This window comes from Ovis aries, chromosome 4 (assembly GCF_016772045.2).
Source record: "Ovis aries strain OAR_USU_Benz2616 breed Rambouillet chromosome 4, ARS-UI_Ramb_v3.0, whole genome shotgun sequence".
In the NCBI taxonomy this organism is placed as follows: Eukaryota; Metazoa; Chordata; class Mammalia; order Artiodactyla; family Bovidae; genus Ovis; species Ovis aries.
The window spans coordinates 95,720,755-95,740,450 of NC_056057.1; the positions used below are offsets into that span (position 1 = coordinate 95,720,755).

The window sequence follows — 19,696 nt, forward strand, 5'->3', positions numbered from 1 at the left end:
TGCAAGTCTGATAAACCCTTTAAGCTTGATTTTATTGTGTATTGATTGCACACTTTCCTTCTCTGTAAAGCTCCTTCTTTCAAATTTAAGGTCTAAATATAAATTCATTTATTTCCTTATTTCAGCCCTCAAAAAGTTTGAACAACTAAGGTGGATGAATTCCATTTAAAGCAAACCTTTTCTTTTTTCTGAAAGCAAATGAAAGCATTCATAACCTTGCTTTATTACAGCTCTTCAATTGAGAGATCAAAGTCTTTAGAAGAATCACTTCCAAAGTGGAGTGCTTGTACAGTGGGGTGTAAGCAAGATAGTCCACTGGAATGGAGGAATAAACTGTTGCAATTTCTATTTATATTTCTACATATATTTGAATTTATTATTAATGTAACAACTTTTGTTTCTATTTTTTGTTTTATAATGTACATAATATACTTGTGTGGTATTATATATATTTATAGTACATGCTGAATTTTCATTCTAACTGATGGGAAAAGTGATGAAAAAAAAAAGGAGGGGGATTCTTTCAAGAATCTTGGCTAAATGGGGCCCTTGCTGGTTATCTAGACTCAATTCAGTTCAGTTGCTAAATCCTGTCTGACTCTTTGTGACCCCATAGACTGTAGCATGCCAGGCTTCCCTGTCCTTCACCAACTTCCAGAGCTTGCTCAAATTCATGTCCATTGAGTCCTTGATGCCATCCAACCATCTTGTCCTCTGTCCTCCCCTTCTCCTCCTGCCTTCAATCTTTCCCAGCATCAGGGTCTTTTCAAATGAGTCAGTTCTTCTCATCATGTGGCCAAAGTATTAGGGCTTCAGGTTTAGCATCAGTCCTTCCAATGAATATTTAGGACTGATTTCCTTTAGGATTGACTGGTTTGATCTTCTTGCAGTCCAAGGGACTCTCAAGAGTCTTCTGCAATACCATAGTTCAAAAGCATCAATTCTTTGGCACTCAGCTTTCTTTGTGGTCCAACTCTCAATCCATACATGACTACTGGAAAAACCATAGCTTTGACAAGATGGACCTTTGTTGGCAAAGTAATGTCTCTGGTTTTTAATATGGTATCTAGGTTGGTTATAGCTTTTCTTCCAAGGAGCAAGCATCTTTTAATTTCATGGCTGCAGTCACTATCTGCAGTGATTTTGGAGCCCAAGAAAACAAAGTCTGTTGCTGTTTTCATTGTTTCCCTATCTATTTGCCATGAAGTGTTGGGACTGGGTGCCTTGATCTTAGTTTTTTTGAATGTTGAGTTTTAAGCCAGCTTTTTCAGTCTCCTCCTTTACTTTCATTAAGAGGCTTTTCAGTTCCTCTTTGCTTTCTGCCATAAGGGTGGTGTCATCTGCATATTTGAGGTTATTGATATTTCTCCCAGCAATCTTGATTCCAGCTTGTGCTTCATCCAGCCCAGCATTTTGCATGATGTACTCTGCATATAACTTAAATAAGCAGGGTGATAATATATGACCTAGACTAGTATAGTGCAAAGGGCCACACTTTTGGAGCAGTATCTGTATAAGTATTTCTACTCTTATTTAATGGACTATAATTTTGTGGACAAATAAAATGTGTTTTTCTCTAGAAAATCATAGAGATGGATTCTTAGGTAGTCTGCTTGTAATAATAAGCATTTCATAATGTCAACCCCAAGGTTAGGGGACTATAAAAAAATCATTAATATCAACAAAATAAAGTTCACAGATACCCATCTAGAGCTGAACAAATTTTTGAAATGCCCCTGTGTTTACTTTTTCACGCTTCAGATTCACAAAGAGATGGACTTCATTGTCAAATCTTATCCTCGCTTGGTGAGCGCGGTGAAGATTGGGCATTCATTTGAGAACCGGTTGATGTATGTACTGAAGGTGAGGTTCCATGCATCCTGAAGGGCGCAACTGGACTCAGGCTCCTGGTTCCTTGTGTCTAGGACTCAGCCCTCACACTTTTGAAAGAGGCAGCTTGTAAGGACCTCCTTGACTTCAGGGAGGAGGATGAGGTGGGGACACCTCTGCTCGGGTTAGAAGTTGTTCTGACACAGAGTCCCCTGCTTCTGCTTGTTGTGAATGGAGTTAGAAGGAGCACATCCCTTTCCAAGTTTTGGCTGAAAGGCAGGATCAAGAAGAGGTGAGTGGACTTCCCTGGTGGTCCAGTGGTTAAGAATCCACCTGTCAATGCAGGGGACCTGGGTTCAATCCCTGGTCCAAGAAGATTCCACAAGCTGAGGGGCAACTAAGCCCGTGCACCACAGCTACTGAGCCGATGCTCTAGAGCCTGTGTGCCACAACTACTGAGCCTGCAGCTACTGAAGCCTGTGAGCCCTAGAGCCTTGCTCTGCAACAAGAGAAGTCACCGCAACTAGAGAAAGCCCACTAGAGAAAGCAGAGCAATGAAGACCCAGGGCAGCCAAGAAAATCTACAAAACTTGAAAAATGAAGGAAGTGGGAGGTGGTTACTGTTTCAGAAGGCTTTCAGATTGGCCACAGTCTTTTGCCTCCATTCCCATCTTCTGTAAATATGAAGACAAATTGGGATGGGTCTAAAAATTCCATTCTGCTTTTTAGGGGTACTTATTGGAAAAGCAATCTAGGAGGGTAATTTTGGGGTTGGTGTAATTTTAAGCCCAGTCTATGATCCTTGGCTGCATGAAGACTAATTTCCAGATATTTCTAACAGATTTTAGGTCTATATTGGCAAAAGAGGCAAAGAATTTATGGCAGTGACATAAATTACATAAATAATCCAGCCAAATGAATAAAAAGGAATTTGGAGATATAAACCATGGAACAAGTGATCGTGCCTAGAATTTTTCAAACCCTTAGATCCATATAGGTCCTGAGGGATCCAGGCTTACAGCAGTGGTGAAATTGCCAGTGGGAGAAGCCCTGCCTTTGAGCTGGTTGCTGTCAAATAATCTACATAAATTTAGATTATTTGCCAACTGATGGAGAACTTTGCTTCATTAGCACCAAACTCTGACCCAAGGGGACCCAACACTAAAAGGGAGCAGTCAGAATTCATTTCATGCAGTGAGCAATAGTGAACCCTTCCTTCCTCATTTTAAAACTGATTTCATTTATGGCATCAGCTAGAACAGGCCGGTTCATGCACTTTTGTGTCTCTCTCTGTTGAGATACCATTTGAGGTCATTCAAGAGACATAAAGCGAAAGTGAAGTCACTCAGGTGTGTCCGACTCTTTGCGACCCCATGGACTGAGTTCCTCCATCCATGGGATTTTCCAGGCAAGAATACTGGAGTGGGTTGCCATTTCCTTCTCCAGGAGATCTTCCTGACCCAGGGATTGAACCCAGGTCTCCTGCATTGTAGGCAGACACTTTACCATCTGAGCCACCAGGGAAGTCCATTTAAGAGACATAATATTATCTCTAATCACACTGACATTATAATTCACAATAGCAATTGTTTCCCCTTCCCATTTGCTTCCAACCTTGGAGTGGTTCAAGCTGCCTGGAGCTGTGGTGCTGCAATTGGGCCCTGCCAGTCAGCTAATTAAGCTTCTCGACCTGGAGAAGCCTGATAAATGGATGGTGCCCTCAGGAACATTTGGCCTCTGAATGATCTTAAACGGTTTAAATGAATAGGGGCGAGCTGGGAAGAAGAGAAGAGAGGTGAGTAGACACACAGCCAGACAGAATGGTAATTTTCTGGCCTCTTTTTCGTTCCAGTTCAGCACTGGAAAAGGCAGGCGGCGGCCGGCCATTTGGCTGAATGCAGGCATCCATGCCCGTGAGTGGATCGCACCGGCCACGGCAATCTGGACTGCGAGAAAGGTCATGTCGTATTAGCCCAGAATTCTGCAGGGCCAGGGGTGCCCTGTACTGTACTATGCAGCTGTACCTGGGGTGGGGTTATGGTAGGTTAGGAGAGTACTCTCATAGGAACAGTAGGCTGGGGGAGTCTTTTCAAATTGGCGAAACAAAAGATCAGAACCCCACAGTCAGCCTCATAGTTTAGCTAAATGGCAATGTCCGCTCATAGCAGTGAGCATACTAATAATGAGCTGTAGCGGTGGCCCTGAATCACTGACACATAGTCAGTCCTGCAGGAAGGGACCAGGACCTTCTCAGCAGCAAGGCTCAGATAATTTTTACCTTCAGTCCCTTTCAGGCTCCCCTGGCCCTCAGGAACCTCATGCTATCTCCATGCTCTGTCCCTCTGGAAAGTCTAGTTTAAGCCAGTTCCAGGGAGGAGGGGTGGTGCGAGTGGAGGATCCATCTTCCCCAATCCTAGCACAGGGGCTCATATTCCTAATAACTATTATGATGTGTGATTCTCCCTTCCCTTGCTCCTACCCTCTGGAAGGAAGAATAAACCAGGCCGCCCAGGATTCACTGAAGTTGATGTCATCAGGTAGCCATGTTCCCTCAGATTTTGAAATGCTCTGTGGGCTTTGCAGAGAGCTGCACCTACAAGGGTGGCAGGGAGACTGCCAGAGGGTAGATGCTGTTCTAGGAGCTGGGCATCTGGGGAAGATACTCTGACTTAGATCTAGCAACCCAGCCTGCAAAGACATAGCTGACAAGCATGTTGTCTTGCTTAGATTGCATGTGATTATGGGAGAGATCTGGTCATCACCTCCATCTTGAAGAAAATGGATATTTTCTTGTTGCCGGTGGCCAATCCTGATGGATATGTGTACACTCATACTCACGTGAGTAATACTGACAGGTGGGCTGGGCTTGGAGTTAAGACCTGTTTGTTGATTTCCTTGCTTTGTGACTGTATAGACCTTTATCTATGATCTTAGATAAAAATTCCATAAAATGTGTACTTTAGGAGCGTCCTTGGGGGGGTCTCATTTTCCAGTCATTCTCTGGGCTGAGGGTTACCAGGGAATGTTTTTTTTTTTTCTTATAGAGAATCATCTAATGAACTCCCTATTATGGATCTTGAACAATTATCAACACTTTACCAATCTTCTTTTCATTTCTTTCCCTCCCACATATTTTTTTTTCCTAACGTGTTTTAAAGCAAATCCCTGACATCAGGTTACTTCATTCAAAACTTCTTTAGTCTTCATCTCTAGTTGATGATAATTGAAACACTACCATTATCAACAGTAAAAAAAATTGAATGGAAGTTTTTCAATGTAATCTGATATCCCTAATTATCTTTAAAATGTCTTTTGAGTCAATTTGTTGAAATTAGGATCCACATAAGGTCTGTACCTGTATTTGGTTGTTACAACTATGCAGGCTTTTTAATTATACAACGTCTTCCCCGCCCCTGCCCTGCCCCCACATGTCTTTTTTTTTTTTTTTTTCAGTACACTTACAAATATATTACTTTCAGGTGTACAACATAGTGATTTGGTATTTTTATACATTGTGAGATACCATTTGTCACCATACATAGTTATTACAAAATTATTAGCTATATTCTCCATGCAGAAACCCAAGTAAATTGTCATGTAGAATGTGTCACATTCTGAATTTGCCTGATGACTTCTTTGTTCTGTGCCATTTAATTTATTCCCTCATCGCCTATGTTTCCTGTTCACTTGTGGTCGGATCTAGATGCTCAGTTGGAGTCAGGTCAATTTTTCAGGCAAGGGTTAAATAGTTGCTGTGCACTTGCTATCACATCAGTTATCACTGAGGCCGATAATGTCCATTTGTTCCACTTTGACTGAAGCCCTAAATTATTCAACGGATTCAGGTGGCATCAGGTCATTTTGGGGAAGTCCTTTGCTCCCGATCAGGAGGCTAATTCTCCCTTCTGGGGAAGGAGAGGAGACTCTGCAGTTAGAGAAGCTGAAGCCCTGATGATCCTCCAGATCTCTGAAGTTGCCTCCAGAACTTCAGGCAGCTTGCCCCATCCATGGTGCCATCTCTATAATAGGCCCCCCAAAGAAAATCTTCACCTCTTCTGTGCCCTGACCCATCTCTGAATGCTGTTTCTTCCTTGGTGAATTTTTCAGAACCGATTATGGAGGAAGACACGGTCTGTAAATCCTGGAAGCCCCTGCATTGGTACTGATCCAAATAGAAATTGGAATTCTCATTTTGGAGGTAGGTGGGGGAGAGAGTTATTAAATCCTGATACCTCTGGGTAGCCTGGTCCTCAGGTCTCTGAGCTGGCAGTGAGGGAACTGGTTTGTAGGCTATCTCCATTGCTGGTTCACTGAGAAACTGGGCAAATCCCTTATTCTGTGTATCACTCTATATTATTGTTCACTGTAATTTTGAAAGGGAATGACTGAGCAGTTTCTGTCCTCCTGAGAGAACACTATTATCTTTAAAACTATTCTATCTTATACAAATCCATGGGCTGACTTTCTACCTGGCTGTTCTGGTTCCTGGGCAAGTTACTGAATGGTGGAAAGGCTCTTGGTAGTAACAGAAGAGATCAATTAGCACTATTACCCCAACAGGCAGGATGATGTTATGAAGATTAAACTATAGCAGTTTACCCTTCAGTTCAGTTCAGTCGCTCAGTCGTGTCCGACTCTTTGCGACCCCATGAATCACAGCACACCAGGCCTCCCTGTCCATCACCAACTCCCGGAGTTCACTCAGATTCACGTCCATCAAGTCAGTGATGCCATTCAGCTATCTCATCTTCTGGCGTCCCCTTCTCCTCCTGTCCCCAATCCCTCCCAGCATCAGAATCTTTTCCAAAGAGTCAACTCTTTGCATGAGGTGGCCAAAGTACTGGAGTTTCAGCTTTAGCATCATTCCTTCCAAAGAAATCCCAGGGTTGATCTTCAGAATGGACTGGTTGGATCTCCTTGCAGTCCAAGGGACTCTCAAGAGTCTTCTCCAACACCACAGTTCAAAAGCATCAATTCTTCGGTGCTCAGCTTTCTTCACAGTCCAACTCTCACATCCATACATGACTACTGGAAAAACCACAGCCTTGATAGATGGACCTTAGTCGGCAAAGTAATGTCTCTGCTTTTGAATATGCTGTCTAGGTTGGTCATAACTTTTCTTCCAAGGTGTAAGCATCTTTTAATTTCATGGCTGCAGTCACCATCTGTAGTGATTTTGGAGCCCCCCAAAATAAAGTCTGACACTGTTTCCACTGTTTCCCATCTATTTCCCATGAAGTAATGGGACCAGATCTTCATTGTTTGAATGTTGAGCTTTAAGCCAGCTTTTTCACTCTCCTTTTCACTTTCATCAAGAGGCTTTTTAGTTCCTCTTCACTTTCTGCCATAAGGGTGGTATCATCTGCATATCTGAGGTTATTGATATTTCTCCCGGCAGTCTTGATTCCAGCTTGTGTTTCTTCCAGCCCAGTGTTTCTCATGATGTACTCTTCATATAAATTAAATAATCAGGGTGACAATATACAGTCTTGACGTACTACTTTTCCTATTTGGAACCAGTCTGTTGTTCCATGTCCAGTTCTAACTTGCTTCCTGACTTGCATACAGATTTCTCAAGAGGCAGGTCAGGTGGTCTGGTATTCCTATCTCTTTCAGAATTTTCCACAGTTTCTTGTGATCCACACAGTCAAAGGCTTTGGCATAGTCAATAAAGCAGAAATAGATGTTTTTCTGGAACTCTCTTGCTTTTTCCATGATCCAGTGGATGTTGGCAATTTGATCTCTGGTTCCTCTGCCTTTTCTAAAACCAGCTTGAACATCAGGAAGTTCACGGTTCACGTATTGCTGAAGCCTGGCTTGGAGAATTTTGAGCATGACTTTACTAGCATGTGAGATGAGTGCAATTGTGTGGTAGTTTGAGCATTCTTTGGCATTGCCTTTCTTTGGGCTTGGAATGAAAACTGACCTTTTCCAGTCCTGTGGCCACTGCTGAATTTTCCAAATTTGCTGGCATATCGAGTACAGCCCTTTCACAGCATCATCTTTCAGGATTTGAAATAGCTCAACTGGAATGCTATCACTTCCACTAGCTTTGTTCGTAGTAATGCTTTCTAAGGCCCATTTGACTTCACATTCCAGGATGTCTGGCTCTAGATGAGTGATCACACCATCATGATTATCCGGGTTGTGAAGGTCTTTTTTGTACAGTTCTTCTGTGTATTCTTGCCACCTCTTCTTAATATCTTCTGCTTTTGTTAGGTCCATACCATTTCTGTCCTTTATCGAGCCCATCTATGCATGAAATGTTCCCTTGGTATCTCTAATTTTCTTGAAGAGATCTCTAGTCTTCCCTATTCTGTTCTTTATTTCTTTGCATTGATCGCTGAAGAAGGCTTTCTTATCTCTTCTTGCTATTCTTTGGAATTCTGCATTCAGATGCTTATATCTTTCCTTTTCTCCTTTGCTTTTTGCTTCTCTTCTTTTCACAGCTATTTGTAAGCCCTCCCCAGACAGCCATTTTGCTTTTTTGCATTTCTTTTCCATGGGGATGGTCTTGATCCCTGTCTCTTGTACAATGTCACGAAACTCATTCCATAGTTCATCAGGCACTCTATCTATCAGATCTAGGCCTTTAAATCTATTTCTCACTTCCACTGTATAATCATAAGGGATTTGATTTAGGTCATGCCTGAATGGTCTAGTGGTTTTCCCTACTTTCTTCAATTTAAGTCTGACTTTGGCAATAAGGAGTTCATGATCTGAGCCACAGGCAGCTCCTGGTCTTGTTTTTGTTGACTGTATAGAGCTTCTCCATCTTTGGCTGCAAAGAATATAATCAGTGTGATTTTGGTGTTGACCATCTGGTGATGTCCATGTGTAGAGTCTTCTCTTGTGTTGTTGGAAGAGGGTGTTTGCTATGACCAGTGCATTTTCTTGGCAAGATTCTATTAGTCTTTGCCCTGCTTCATTCTGTATTCCAAGGCCAAATTTGCCTGTTACTCCAGATATTTCTTGACTTCCTGCTTTTGCATTCCAGTCCCCTATAATGAAAAGGACATCTCTTTTAGGTGTTAGTTTACCCTTAGATATATAAATATGAACCTCTGCCCTTTGATGTTATGGAAAGAGAATGAGAATTAGGAGATGTGGGTTCTGAGTTCCAGCTATGTAAAAATCACCCCCACAGTAGTGCCAACTATATGCTATATAGCTTCCCATATATTTATTTATATATATATTTATATATATAAATTTATATATATTGTTTATATATTTATTTATCCCATATATCTTATTTATTCTTCTGACCTAGAGAGTGAGTTTTCTTATTGGAAATGGGACAATGGAAGCTCAGTGACAATCTCAAGAGCATACGGTTGATGAAATTTAGGAACTAAACTCACTTTTCCATTCCAAATTCTGGTGGTTCTCTTTCACTGTTCCACAGCTGTACTGATGTTTTGCTTTTGATGTGATGTTTTAATGTAATGGTTTTAATTTTCTTACTTGCATAGAAATACCACACAAACCATTAGGGGAAAAGTAATGTGATTGTGGGAAAGGAGCTGATAAAAATGTGGCAACTGAGGGCATCAAAGCTAAGTCACAACAGGGATGCTTTCACATACATGTCAGATACCTTTGGGGGCTATATTGTGAAGTAATACAGAAGGCAATAATTTTAAATATCTGTCAAATAATCAAGAGATTTTAGCCACAACAATAGATTATTTTTGGCAGCACTTGGCCATTAAGATCTGAACCAAGAGAATTAGTTGGAGAATAAATGGAGTCATTTTCATTATTAATTAGTATTCATATTAATTATCAAGAATACATATTAATTACTCATTGTAAAATATGACATTAATTGTTGGTGATACAGTACAAGGTCAACTCTATCCATTTAAATGAATCTTATCAATTTTCCTGCTCAACACTGGCAGATTCAGCACCCCACTTCCACACCCTCCCCACAATATATACACATTGCAGACTAGATTATCAGGGTAGCCAGCGGCCTGTGCACGCTTTCTGCCTTTCCTCTGGGTGCAGAATCCTGCATTTCTATTTCCTTAGCCCATGGGTTAACGTTTCTGCTTGGGTCACTCCCCACAGGAGCGGGAACCAGTAGGGACCCTTGCTCTGACATGTATCATGGACCCCGTCCCCATTCAGAAGTGGAGGTGAAATTGGTGGCAGATTTCATTGCAGATCATGGGAACTTCAAATGCTTCATCGACCTGCACAGCTACTCCCAGCTGGTGATGTATCCATATGGCTATACGACTATGAGAGCCGGGGATGCTGATGAACTGGTAAGTGGTATATGTGTTTCCTCTGGGTGCTGCTACAGTGGTGGTTCTCAGGCTTTGTAGAGAAAGTCCAGAAGCTGGGCTTGTTTCCAGAAGGGCCCAGTGTTCTCTCTCTGTTCTCTGCAATGTGCCATCAGGCCTACTGGGAACAGGAAGAAGATGATCCTCCTTCTTTCTGTGTTTGCTGTGAGTTCCAAGGTCCACACTGGATGCTGTTTTTCCTTCTCACTTGTCTTTCTGACCAAAATGTATTGCAGATCCACTGCTCGTCAGGAACTGTGGGCGGCGTGGGCAGGGGGGAGGTGCTCCTCACTCGGGGTGTGGTCCCGGGGGTGCTCAGTGCTGCATGCAGTGCTTCACCCCAGGATGTGAGCAGACGCTTGGGGTGGACTCCCTGGAGTGGGCCTGACACCTGCAGAGTGACTGCAGGCCTCTCTTTCTCTGCTGGTGTGTTGGAGTGTGCCCCTCTGCCGGGGGTCACAGCTACAGGGCTTATGACTAGGTGTGGGCTAGATTCTGGTCTCAAGCAGGTCCTCTGTGTAGGGCACATCCGTATATGGTGGCCCTGTCTCCACCTCCACTCTGAGAACACCCAAACTCTTAAAAGGTTTTCTCTTGAACATACTTGCCCTTCCCTTGTCTTCATGAACATGACAGTCCCTTCCCTCAGGTTAGGTGAACATGGTGATGCCTTTACTAGATTTCTAATGGGCTGGTGAGCAGCCCTCCAGATCTGCAAAGAGCTCAGTACAGCACCCCAACTTGAGTTGATAATACACCTGTTTCCAGAGCACTTCTCTGGCCTTCTTCCACCTCTCTCCTTACCCTGGTCCCAAACTGGAAGTAAAGAACTGAGGATGTGATAGAAGGAGTTGGAGGAACCATTACGTTTTTCTCACTTTATAGTTGGGCCTTGGCTCTGGTCAGATGGGAAAGAAGGAGGCCAGAAGGGAACTTTGGGTGGTGGGGAGGGGTTGGGGGTGGGGGTTCGGGAATCTTCCAGTCCACTGCAGTACAGAACAGCTGAGGAATGTCTGGCTTCAGAGTCCATTCTTTCTCACTCTAATGATCTCCCTGCTCCTAGGATACAGTGGCGCAGAATGCAGCCAATGCTATGGCTTCCTTGTCGGGCACTCAGTACCGAGTGGGTTCTGTCGGCTCCGCTATCTGTAAGTACTCCTTGAGTTTACTGGTTACTAGGGAACACTTGGAGAGGCTACTTGAAGCTGGAGAAGAGCCGCAAGACAGCCTTTTTTTTATGTTGTAACCTGTTTTTGTTGCTAGTGATAGGCTGAATTTATGTCAAGTCCGTGTGGTGGTAGTTGTTGCAGGCAACCATCTTCATCAAACTGGGGTGGTGGTACCAGGGCGTGGAGGGGACCCCCTCACCTTCCTGTCTGTAATGAACACATGCATAGCAGGCTTGGTTTAGGAGGTCCTCCCAACAGTCATTAGCATTGAGCTGAAAAAACAAAAAAACTGTGAAGACTCCAGACCTGACAAGGGTCTTGAGACCTATCACCTACAACTCAACCTCAGTTTCAGGAAATACCCTTGTTTTGGTTTCTCGCTGAAGTGTTTCATCTGAGCATTTCACTCTGTTCCTGCTGAGATCCTTCTAGTTCCGTTATTCTGTGATCTGATCTTTAAATTTTTAGATCAGATTGAAGGATATGATTGTTTTCCAAGGCCCTAGCTATAAATTGGAAATAGAAACACAAAACATGGGGAGCTAAGCTCCTTTCAAACAAGTGGCCTTCTTCTCCCCGTCTGGTGCCTCCCCTGTAAATAGTTTTCCAACAGTTGGTCTGCCCTCAAAGCCCCTGAAAACTTGCCGATATTGCTTTCCTTTTCCATACTGTAACTTGCTCTCCCGTCCTACTTACTTTGCCCTCAACTGCTGTTCTCAGTCTTCCTCTTCTGCGAAGATTCTCCATCCCACCTCCTAGGTCCTCATCTGTACTCTGACCTCAGCGCTCTTGTCTGTATTTCACATGCCACCAAGCTGCATAAAGCACTTAGCAGGATGTTGATGTTTGTGTTGCTAAATGCATCAACAAGCTAGTAATTACTCATGGTTTATCATTACTAGTTGTTGAATGGGAACACCTCTGAGAACAAACATATCAGGAGAGGTTCACCACCCTCTGTTTAATTAGTCAGATCTGAGCCCTACGCCAAAGAGAGCTAAAGGAGCTTGGCAGGAGCCTTTTGAGGAGGTCCTCTCCAAAGATCTCTGCAGGTCACCAGAGTCCTGGTCTTTGGGTCTAAATGCCAGTTTAAAGAATAGCCTTTTCCTCCCATATCAAAAAACATTCTTCTTCCCAGCTGTGCCCAAAGTAAGAGATACTCATCAGATTGCTCCAACAGAATAGGAGAAAGGCTCTCCTGAGTGTTATCAAGAGACATAATATTTTCTACTTCTTTCAAGAGTCCATCTTCTGTATTTTTAATAGGCTTTGCCTGCCCTCCTTTCTTCCCCTAAATGAAATCAATTTTTGTATAAAAACACTAACTCTCTGGGTTAGGGTGTGTAGGATATAAATACTTGATATTTGTTCCTTCAAGTGCTGACCCTTTCCTCAGATTAATCCTTTTAGATGAATTATAATATACATTTTAGATGAATTATAAAATTTGTATATATTATTCAATTATACAAATTATTTGTATTTGTATAAATATAAATAATTCTAAAATGGATTTCCACACTCTCCTGCCTTCTTTGAGCATGTAGAAGAGATTTAAGTTCCTTTCTTCATGACTGAGTGGCCTTCTGGATGTCAGTTGTTGTATCTTGAAAGCCTTCTGTGCTATATTGGACTGTTCAATCCTTTTGCTAAACAGCCGAGCTTGTTTTGCTTCTCTAATTCTTGTGTCTGCTTTCTAGAATTTTCATGTCTCCTTCCTTAGGCCACCTTCCTCTAGCAACTCTTTCCCCTCCTCTTCAGAGATTCTGATCTACTAAGGGCTTAGAAACAAATTCTTTGAGCTTGTTTGGCTCATGGGTAGATTGTGAGTTTTAAGGATGTTCATGACAGCATTGTTTAGTTATAGAAGACTGGGAAGCACCTAAATGTTTATCAGTAGAGTACTGAATAAAAATGTATTTGGTGCATTGCTACAGCGAAATGGAAAAGGAAATGGCAATCCACTCCAGTATTTTTGCTTGGAAAATCCCATGGACAGAGGAGCCTGGCAGGCTACAGTCTGTGGGGTCAGAAAGAGTTGGATATGATTAAGCAACTTCATCTCATTTACAGTGAAACATTATGCAGCCCTTAAGTGAATGAGGTGGATCTGTATGTGCTAATAGGAAATAATCTTCAATTGTTAATTGAAAAATAGCGTGTGCACACCAGTGTTATTAGTATGTTCCCAGTTATATTTAAAAAAGAGTAGGTAGGTAGACTTAGCAAGGACCCAAGTAAAGTGAAGTTCTTGAATCTGATCACTTTGTTCAGCAGAGGTCCTCTTGCCCTCTTCCTGAATTTAAAACCTGTTCTAAAATACTTGAGCTTGCTATGTAACTTGCTGGTACCATAGTCTGTTTCTTATTCAGCATTTTTCTCAAGGTAGAGAAAATCTGTAGGAATTATACAGGAATTTCAGAGAGATTAGGAGAGCCTATTCCATAACCTTAGGGAACATGTAATTGCAGCTGAAGCAGCATCTCTGCTACTGCTGCTGCTAAGTTGCTTTAGTTGTGTCCGACTCTGTGCGACCTCATAGACGGCAGCCCACCAGGCTCCCTTGTCCCTGGGATTCTCCAGGCAAGAATACTGGAGTGGGTTGCCATTTCCTTCTCCAATGCATGAAAGTGAAAAGTGAAAGTGAAGTCACTCAGTCGTGTCCGACTCAGCGACCCCATGGACTGCAGCCTACCAGGCTCCTCCATCCATGGGATTTTCCAGGCAGGAGTACTGGAGTGGGATGCCATTGCATTCTCCGTGAAGCAGCATCTCTAGAAAATCACAAATGGTATAAGAAACAACGTTCAGAAACAATGGAAGAATGAAGGGACTCATATTTTCATTTAACAGACATGTGTATATTATGGGCTTCCCTGGTAGCTTAGTTGGTAAAGAATTTGCCTGCAATGCAGGAGACTGCCACAACACAAGAGACACAGGTTCAATCCCTGGGTCAGGAAGGTCGCTTGGAGAAGGAAATGGCAGCCCACTCCAGTATTCTTGCCTGAGAAATCCCATGGACAGAGGAGCCTGGTGGGCTACAGTCCATGGGGCCACAAGAATTGCACACAACTGAGCAACTAAACCACCACCACCATATGTTATATATGTATATATATTATATATATACATATATAACATTCTAACTGAACCCCAAGTAGGTTGAAGAAAGCATGGGCTTTGGCATCAGATGGATTTGAATTCCAGCCCTGCCATTTTCCATCTATATTTTCTTAGACAAAGTATTCTATTCTGAGCCTGGATTTTTTTCTCATCTGAAAAACAAGGATAGTAATACCCACCTCATTGGTTTATTAAAGATTAAATGTAAACTTACCAGTATGATGACTGGCTCATGGTAGATGTTCAACAAATGATAGCTGCTATTGACATTGCTATTTTATTATTCTGTATGATCTACACTACACCTTTATCCAGTTTCTGCTAGAGTTTGACTGGAAGAAACAGGAAAACAGGCCTTTTGCCTTTCCTCAGCCTTTTGACAAAGGGAAGTCCCGAGTGCTTCCTTCCCTCTGGGTTGTTAGTTACCTCTTGAGATGCAAAAAGTTATCCTAAAATTTAGCAGCTTAAAACAATAAACATAAATTTTCTTATACAGTTTCTGTGTGTCAGGAACGCAAGAGCTGCCTAGCTGGGTGGCTCTGGTTCAGACACTCTCAGGAGGTTGCAGTCAAGATGTCTTCCAGGGTTACAGTCATCTAGAGGCTTAATGGGGCTGAGGGTTCTGCTTCTCAGACTCACTCTGGTGCCTGCCAAGTGATTGCTAATTGTTGGCAGTGAGTTTTTCACCACATAGACCTCTTTATAAAGGTCTGCTTGAGTGTTCTTACAACGTAACAGCTGGCTCTATCAGAGCCAGTAATCCAAGAGAGAGCAAGGGCAGAAGCCATGATATTTATGACCTAGCTTTGAAGGGCGCACACTTTCATTTCTGCAGTCAAACAGATCATGTTGGCCCTGTCCAGTGTAGGAGGGCATTACACAAGGAAGTGAATACTAGGAGATAAGGATCATTGTGGCTGTGTTGGAGGCTGCCTCCCACACTCTGCAGAGATTGGCTTCTAGTGACCTGAAGGAGTCCAAACAGTGAATTGGTGACAAATGGAAATGAGGATTTAAAATCTCTTGGATTGAGACTAGTGAAGACCTTCATGGTGCAGGACAGTCTGAGACATAGGGATCAGGTCAACATTTGTGTGTTGTAGGCCTGATGACTTCCAGAAAGAACTATAGATCATAAGGAACCACAGGTTGGCAGAGCTCCTAGCCCCATCCCATCTAACCCTGAAAGGAACTAGGCTTCAAAGTGTTTTCTCTTTTTGACTTAACAGATACATCCAGTGGGAACAGTGTTGACTGGGCATATGATAATGGCATCAAGTATGCGTTCATTTTTGAGTTGAGAGATACTGGTTTCTATGCCTTCACTCTGCCAGCCGACCAGATTATCCCCACTGCACAGGAGACCTGGCTGGGGCTGAAGACCATCATGGAGCATGTGCAGAACAGCATCTAGAAGAGAGCCTTGTTCTGTCTACGTTTTATATTCTCTTGTCCACACAGACACAGAGGCCATTATTAAAGAGAGCTTATTCCTTCACACGTGAGTCGGAGTCTTCTGGCTTTGTAGAGAACACAGGTCAGCCACCTGCCAGCCCCCTTCCTTGTAGTTTGTGCATTCTGGCCGTGTGCTGAGAGAAGCACTTCTGCCAGCCTGCTGTGTTTTGGTTCCGCTGTTTCACTGAGCCCTCTGTATGCCTTTCCTTCCACGTAGCTGGGTGGGCAAGCCAAACTTAGGATCAACCCTTGCTGGGTGGCATGTCTCTACCTCATGTTTAGATCAAAAGGCGTGTGAAATGGTTCTCTAGTTTCATCTGATCTAGCCACACCCATGGCCTTGCTCTGGCGGGGGCCCCAAGGGAAGTGCTGTGGGAGGTAACGCTTGTCTTTTAGACTGGTCTCACAGATGTCATAGAACTTCCTTTAACTGATCTCACTCCTTCTTGAACATATTTTTCTTTGAAAAATAAATCCCATAGGGTCATCAGTACAGGTCATCCCCTTGTTTTTTGTTCACTCTTAGTCTGAATATAAAATGTAGACTCACATCTCATCACTGGGTCAAAAATTCCCAGATATTACAATTCTGATCACATTCTCCCCTTTATTATTCAGTGTAACTGGGATCCAGAAGGTGATCTGTGTCCTCATAGGTACTGCTCACTCAGAAAGCCTGGATTAAGTGCTGATCTAATATAATAGCAGGATAGCTAAATTATCCCCATCTGTGCTGATGGGCTCACCTCTACTTTGGCTTTTGAACTACAGAGATCTTCCTCTCACCCTGTTGGTCCTAAATCATGCTTCTGGCTTGAGTAATCTTACTACACTTGCACATCCCTATTTGTTCTCTGGTGCACCTTGTGTTTCCTTCTCCTGGTTTTCATTTTTTGGTTTTGATCTTTAAAATTGCTTTTTCTATTTTGCATCCTGGACCTTGAGTAGCAAGGTGGAGCAAAGATTCATCAGTCAGGCTCCTCTTGTTACATTCTTCCTTAGCATATACCATCTGCCTCTTTTATTTTCTCTCTCTCTTTTATTAAATTTGCTCTCTTCAAACATGTCTGTAAATCTTACCCTTCTGCCTAGGATTTGTGCAGCATCTGGTATGTGCTCATAAGCCAATAAATATTCAATATGAGTCTCCTGATCATCTTCTATTCTTTGCCTTCACCTGAATGGAACCAAGCCATGGTTTTGAATATGCAGCTCTTTATAATGTCAAAAAGTCAATTTTAATCCCTGTCCATATCACATGACATATCCTTCTCCATCAGGCTGAGGGGCCTCCAGGGTAATGTTACCTTGGTGACTGCGCTCTGGTCCTGGGTCTAATTCTTCGTTTTTCAGCTCAGAGGCTTGATATTTTTTGTGTCTGTATTGATTAGACTTGGGGATGCTGACTCACGCCTACAGAGCTCAGATGAGGCACATGATAAAATCAGAATACAAATTTATTAATTTACATCATGGCATGTAACTGTTTAGTGGATTGGGTCCTCACGTCGGCCTGAACAGTACATTCTCTCCCTGTAGGCAAAGATACATGGGAAGCCAAATTATAATCAGAAGGTTGTTTAGTGAGCGGGGCGTCAGAGCAAGGAAAGTTAATTACAGTCTATGATTAGAATTTTTAATGGTATCCAGCTCTAATAACATGAAACATCTAATTCTATAACCAGAGCACACCTGCCGGCCAGCTGGTCGCTTGTGCTGGCTAGTCAGGGCTGCTTCAGACCAGACAATGCCTCAGTAGATATAACATGCTTGCCTCTGTGACTTGCCTGTAACCTCTGTTTGTGGAACCCCTTGCCCACCCCCAAGATTGAAATGGTCCTTTAGATTCCTTAAGAGAAAGATTTATTGAACAAGGCATAAAAAACCATAAAAGAATACCTGTGACTATAATAACATTGAGATATCATTAAAAGATGCTATAAAATGAGAAAACAAGTTGGAAATTAGAAGATAGCCATAATATTCATAATACACTCAAAAGACAAAGGACATACAAAGAACTCCTACAGATTAGTAAGAAAAGGACAAATAATCCAATAGAAAAGTGGATAAAAGATATGAGCAAGCCCTTCACTTAAGAAGCGGTAACAGGTATTCTGATAACATAGAAGAGATGATTGGGGCTTCCCCTGTGGCTCAGTGGTAAAGAAACTGCCTGCAGTGCAGGAGCTGCAGGAGAAGCAGGTTTGATCCCTGGGTCAGGAAGATCCCCTGGAGGAGGCCATGGCAACCCACTCCAGTATTCTGGCCTGGAGAGTCCCATGGACAGAGGAACTTGGCAGGCTACAGTCCAGAGGGTGGAGTTCCCTGGTGGCTCAGTGGTAAGGAATCTGCCTGCAGTGCGGGAGACATGGTTTCAATCCCTGGGTCAGGAAGATCTCCTGGAGAGGAAATGGCTGCCCACTCCAGTATTCTTGCCTGGAGAATCCCATGGACAGAGGAGCCTAGTGGGCTACAGTCCTGGGATCACAAAGAGTTGGACACGACTGAGTGACTGACACTTTCAGGAAGAGATGATTACTGACGGGAGACATATAGATCAAAACCAAAATGAAAAGCCATTTTATACTGATTCAGTTTATATAAGTCAGAAAGTTGGAGAACTTCCCCGGTGGACAGTGGATAGGAGTCTGCCTACCAAAGCAGAGGATACTGATTTGATCCCTGGTCTGGGAAGATTCCATATGGCGTGGAGCCACCAAGCCTGTGCACCACATCACTGAGCTTGTCTCTAGAACCTTCGCACTCCAACTACTGAGCCAATGTGGTGCAACTACTGAAGTCGGTGTGCCGAAGAGCAGCCCCTGTTAGCCGGAAAGCTTAGAGAAAGCCCACAAGCCGCAGTGAAGACCCAGTGCAGCCAAAAAAAAAAAAAAAGGAAAGTTGGAGAGGAGGCAGATAACAGGATCTCTTATACCTTGTTGGTGGATGTGTGAATTAGCAAATTCGCTCTGGAGAATAGTTTGGCATTGTCTTCTAAATTTCACACTTCCATCCATCCCTTCCATCTCTTCCATCCCAAGCATTGTTGTTCAGTATCCAACTCTTTTCGACCACATGGACTACACCATGCCAGGCTCCCTTGCCCTTCACTGTCTCCCAGAGTTATAAACCCAAGAAATTCTTGCAGTATGTAACAGGAGACATATATGAGAATCTTCACAGCAACACTGTTCATAACAGCAAAAACCTAAAAACAAAAGTCCACCAGTGGGACAGTGGGTGAATAAATATGGTATTTTCACATACTGAAATATTTTACTACAGTCAGAACAAAATTTAGTGTGATTTCCTTTCTAGAAAGTTCCAAATAATTGGGAGGTAAATATATATAAAATTTATATATACACATATACACACACACTTATAAGGAAGACATACAAAATTTGATAAAACTATGTAAAAAAGTAAGCAATAGTAAAATAAGTCAGACAGAGAAAGACAGATACTATATGTTATCAGTTATATGTAGAATCTGAAAAATAAAAGAGTGAATATAACAAAAAGGAACAGACTCACAGAGAGAACAAACTAGTGTGTAATAGTGGGGAGAGGGAAGAGGGAGGGGGCAAGATAGGGGTAGGGGATTAAAAGGTACAAACGACTATGTATAAAATAAATGAGCTACAAGGCTATATATTGTCCAGCACAGGGAATATAGCAAATATTTTATAATAAATATAAATGGAATATAATCTTTAAAAGTTATGAATCACTTTGTTGTACACCTAAAACATACAATATTGTAAATCAGCTATAACTCAATAAAAAGGATAGGAGGGAAGCAAGATACAGTAG

General features: G+C 42.6%; 2 protein-coding genes across 6 annotated transcripts in view; both read left to right on the forward strand.

Annotated features, from left to right (window-relative positions):
- Nucleotides 1–15,920, forward strand: part of LOC121815991 (carboxypeptidase A4-like) — a 45,211-nt gene extending 29,291 nt beyond the window's left edge. For all 4 annotated transcript variants that reach the window (XM_027968804.3, XM_060415128.1, XM_042248828.2 and 1 more), the window contains 7 exons: nt 1,762–1,863; nt 3,683–3,787; nt 4,558–4,668; nt 5,938–6,028; nt 9,910–10,109; nt 11,191–11,275; nt 15,652–15,920. In XM_027968804.3, coding sequence (XP_027824605.2) covers nt 1,762–1,863; nt 3,683–3,787; nt 4,558–4,668; nt 5,938–6,028; nt 9,910–10,109; nt 11,191–11,275; nt 15,652–15,836 — 879 coding nt within the window. In that variant the 3' untranslated portion in view covers nt 15,837–15,920. The remainder of the gene's footprint in view (nt 1–1,761; nt 1,864–3,682; nt 3,788–4,557; nt 4,669–5,937; nt 6,029–9,909; nt 10,110–11,190; nt 11,276–15,651) is intronic.
- The window catches only part of CPA5 (carboxypeptidase A5), a 53,239-nt gene continuing 44,733 nt past the window's right edge, over nt 11,191–19,696 (forward strand). Inside the window, exon 1 of one of the 2 annotated variants that reach the window (XM_042248831.2) lies at nt 11,191–11,275. The gene's annotated coding sequence lies outside the window, so the exon portion shown is untranslated. Of the gene's footprint in view, nt 11,276–15,818; nt 15,924–19,696 lie in introns of those variants that run through there. The other variant, XM_027968803.3, reaches the window with a different exon arrangement.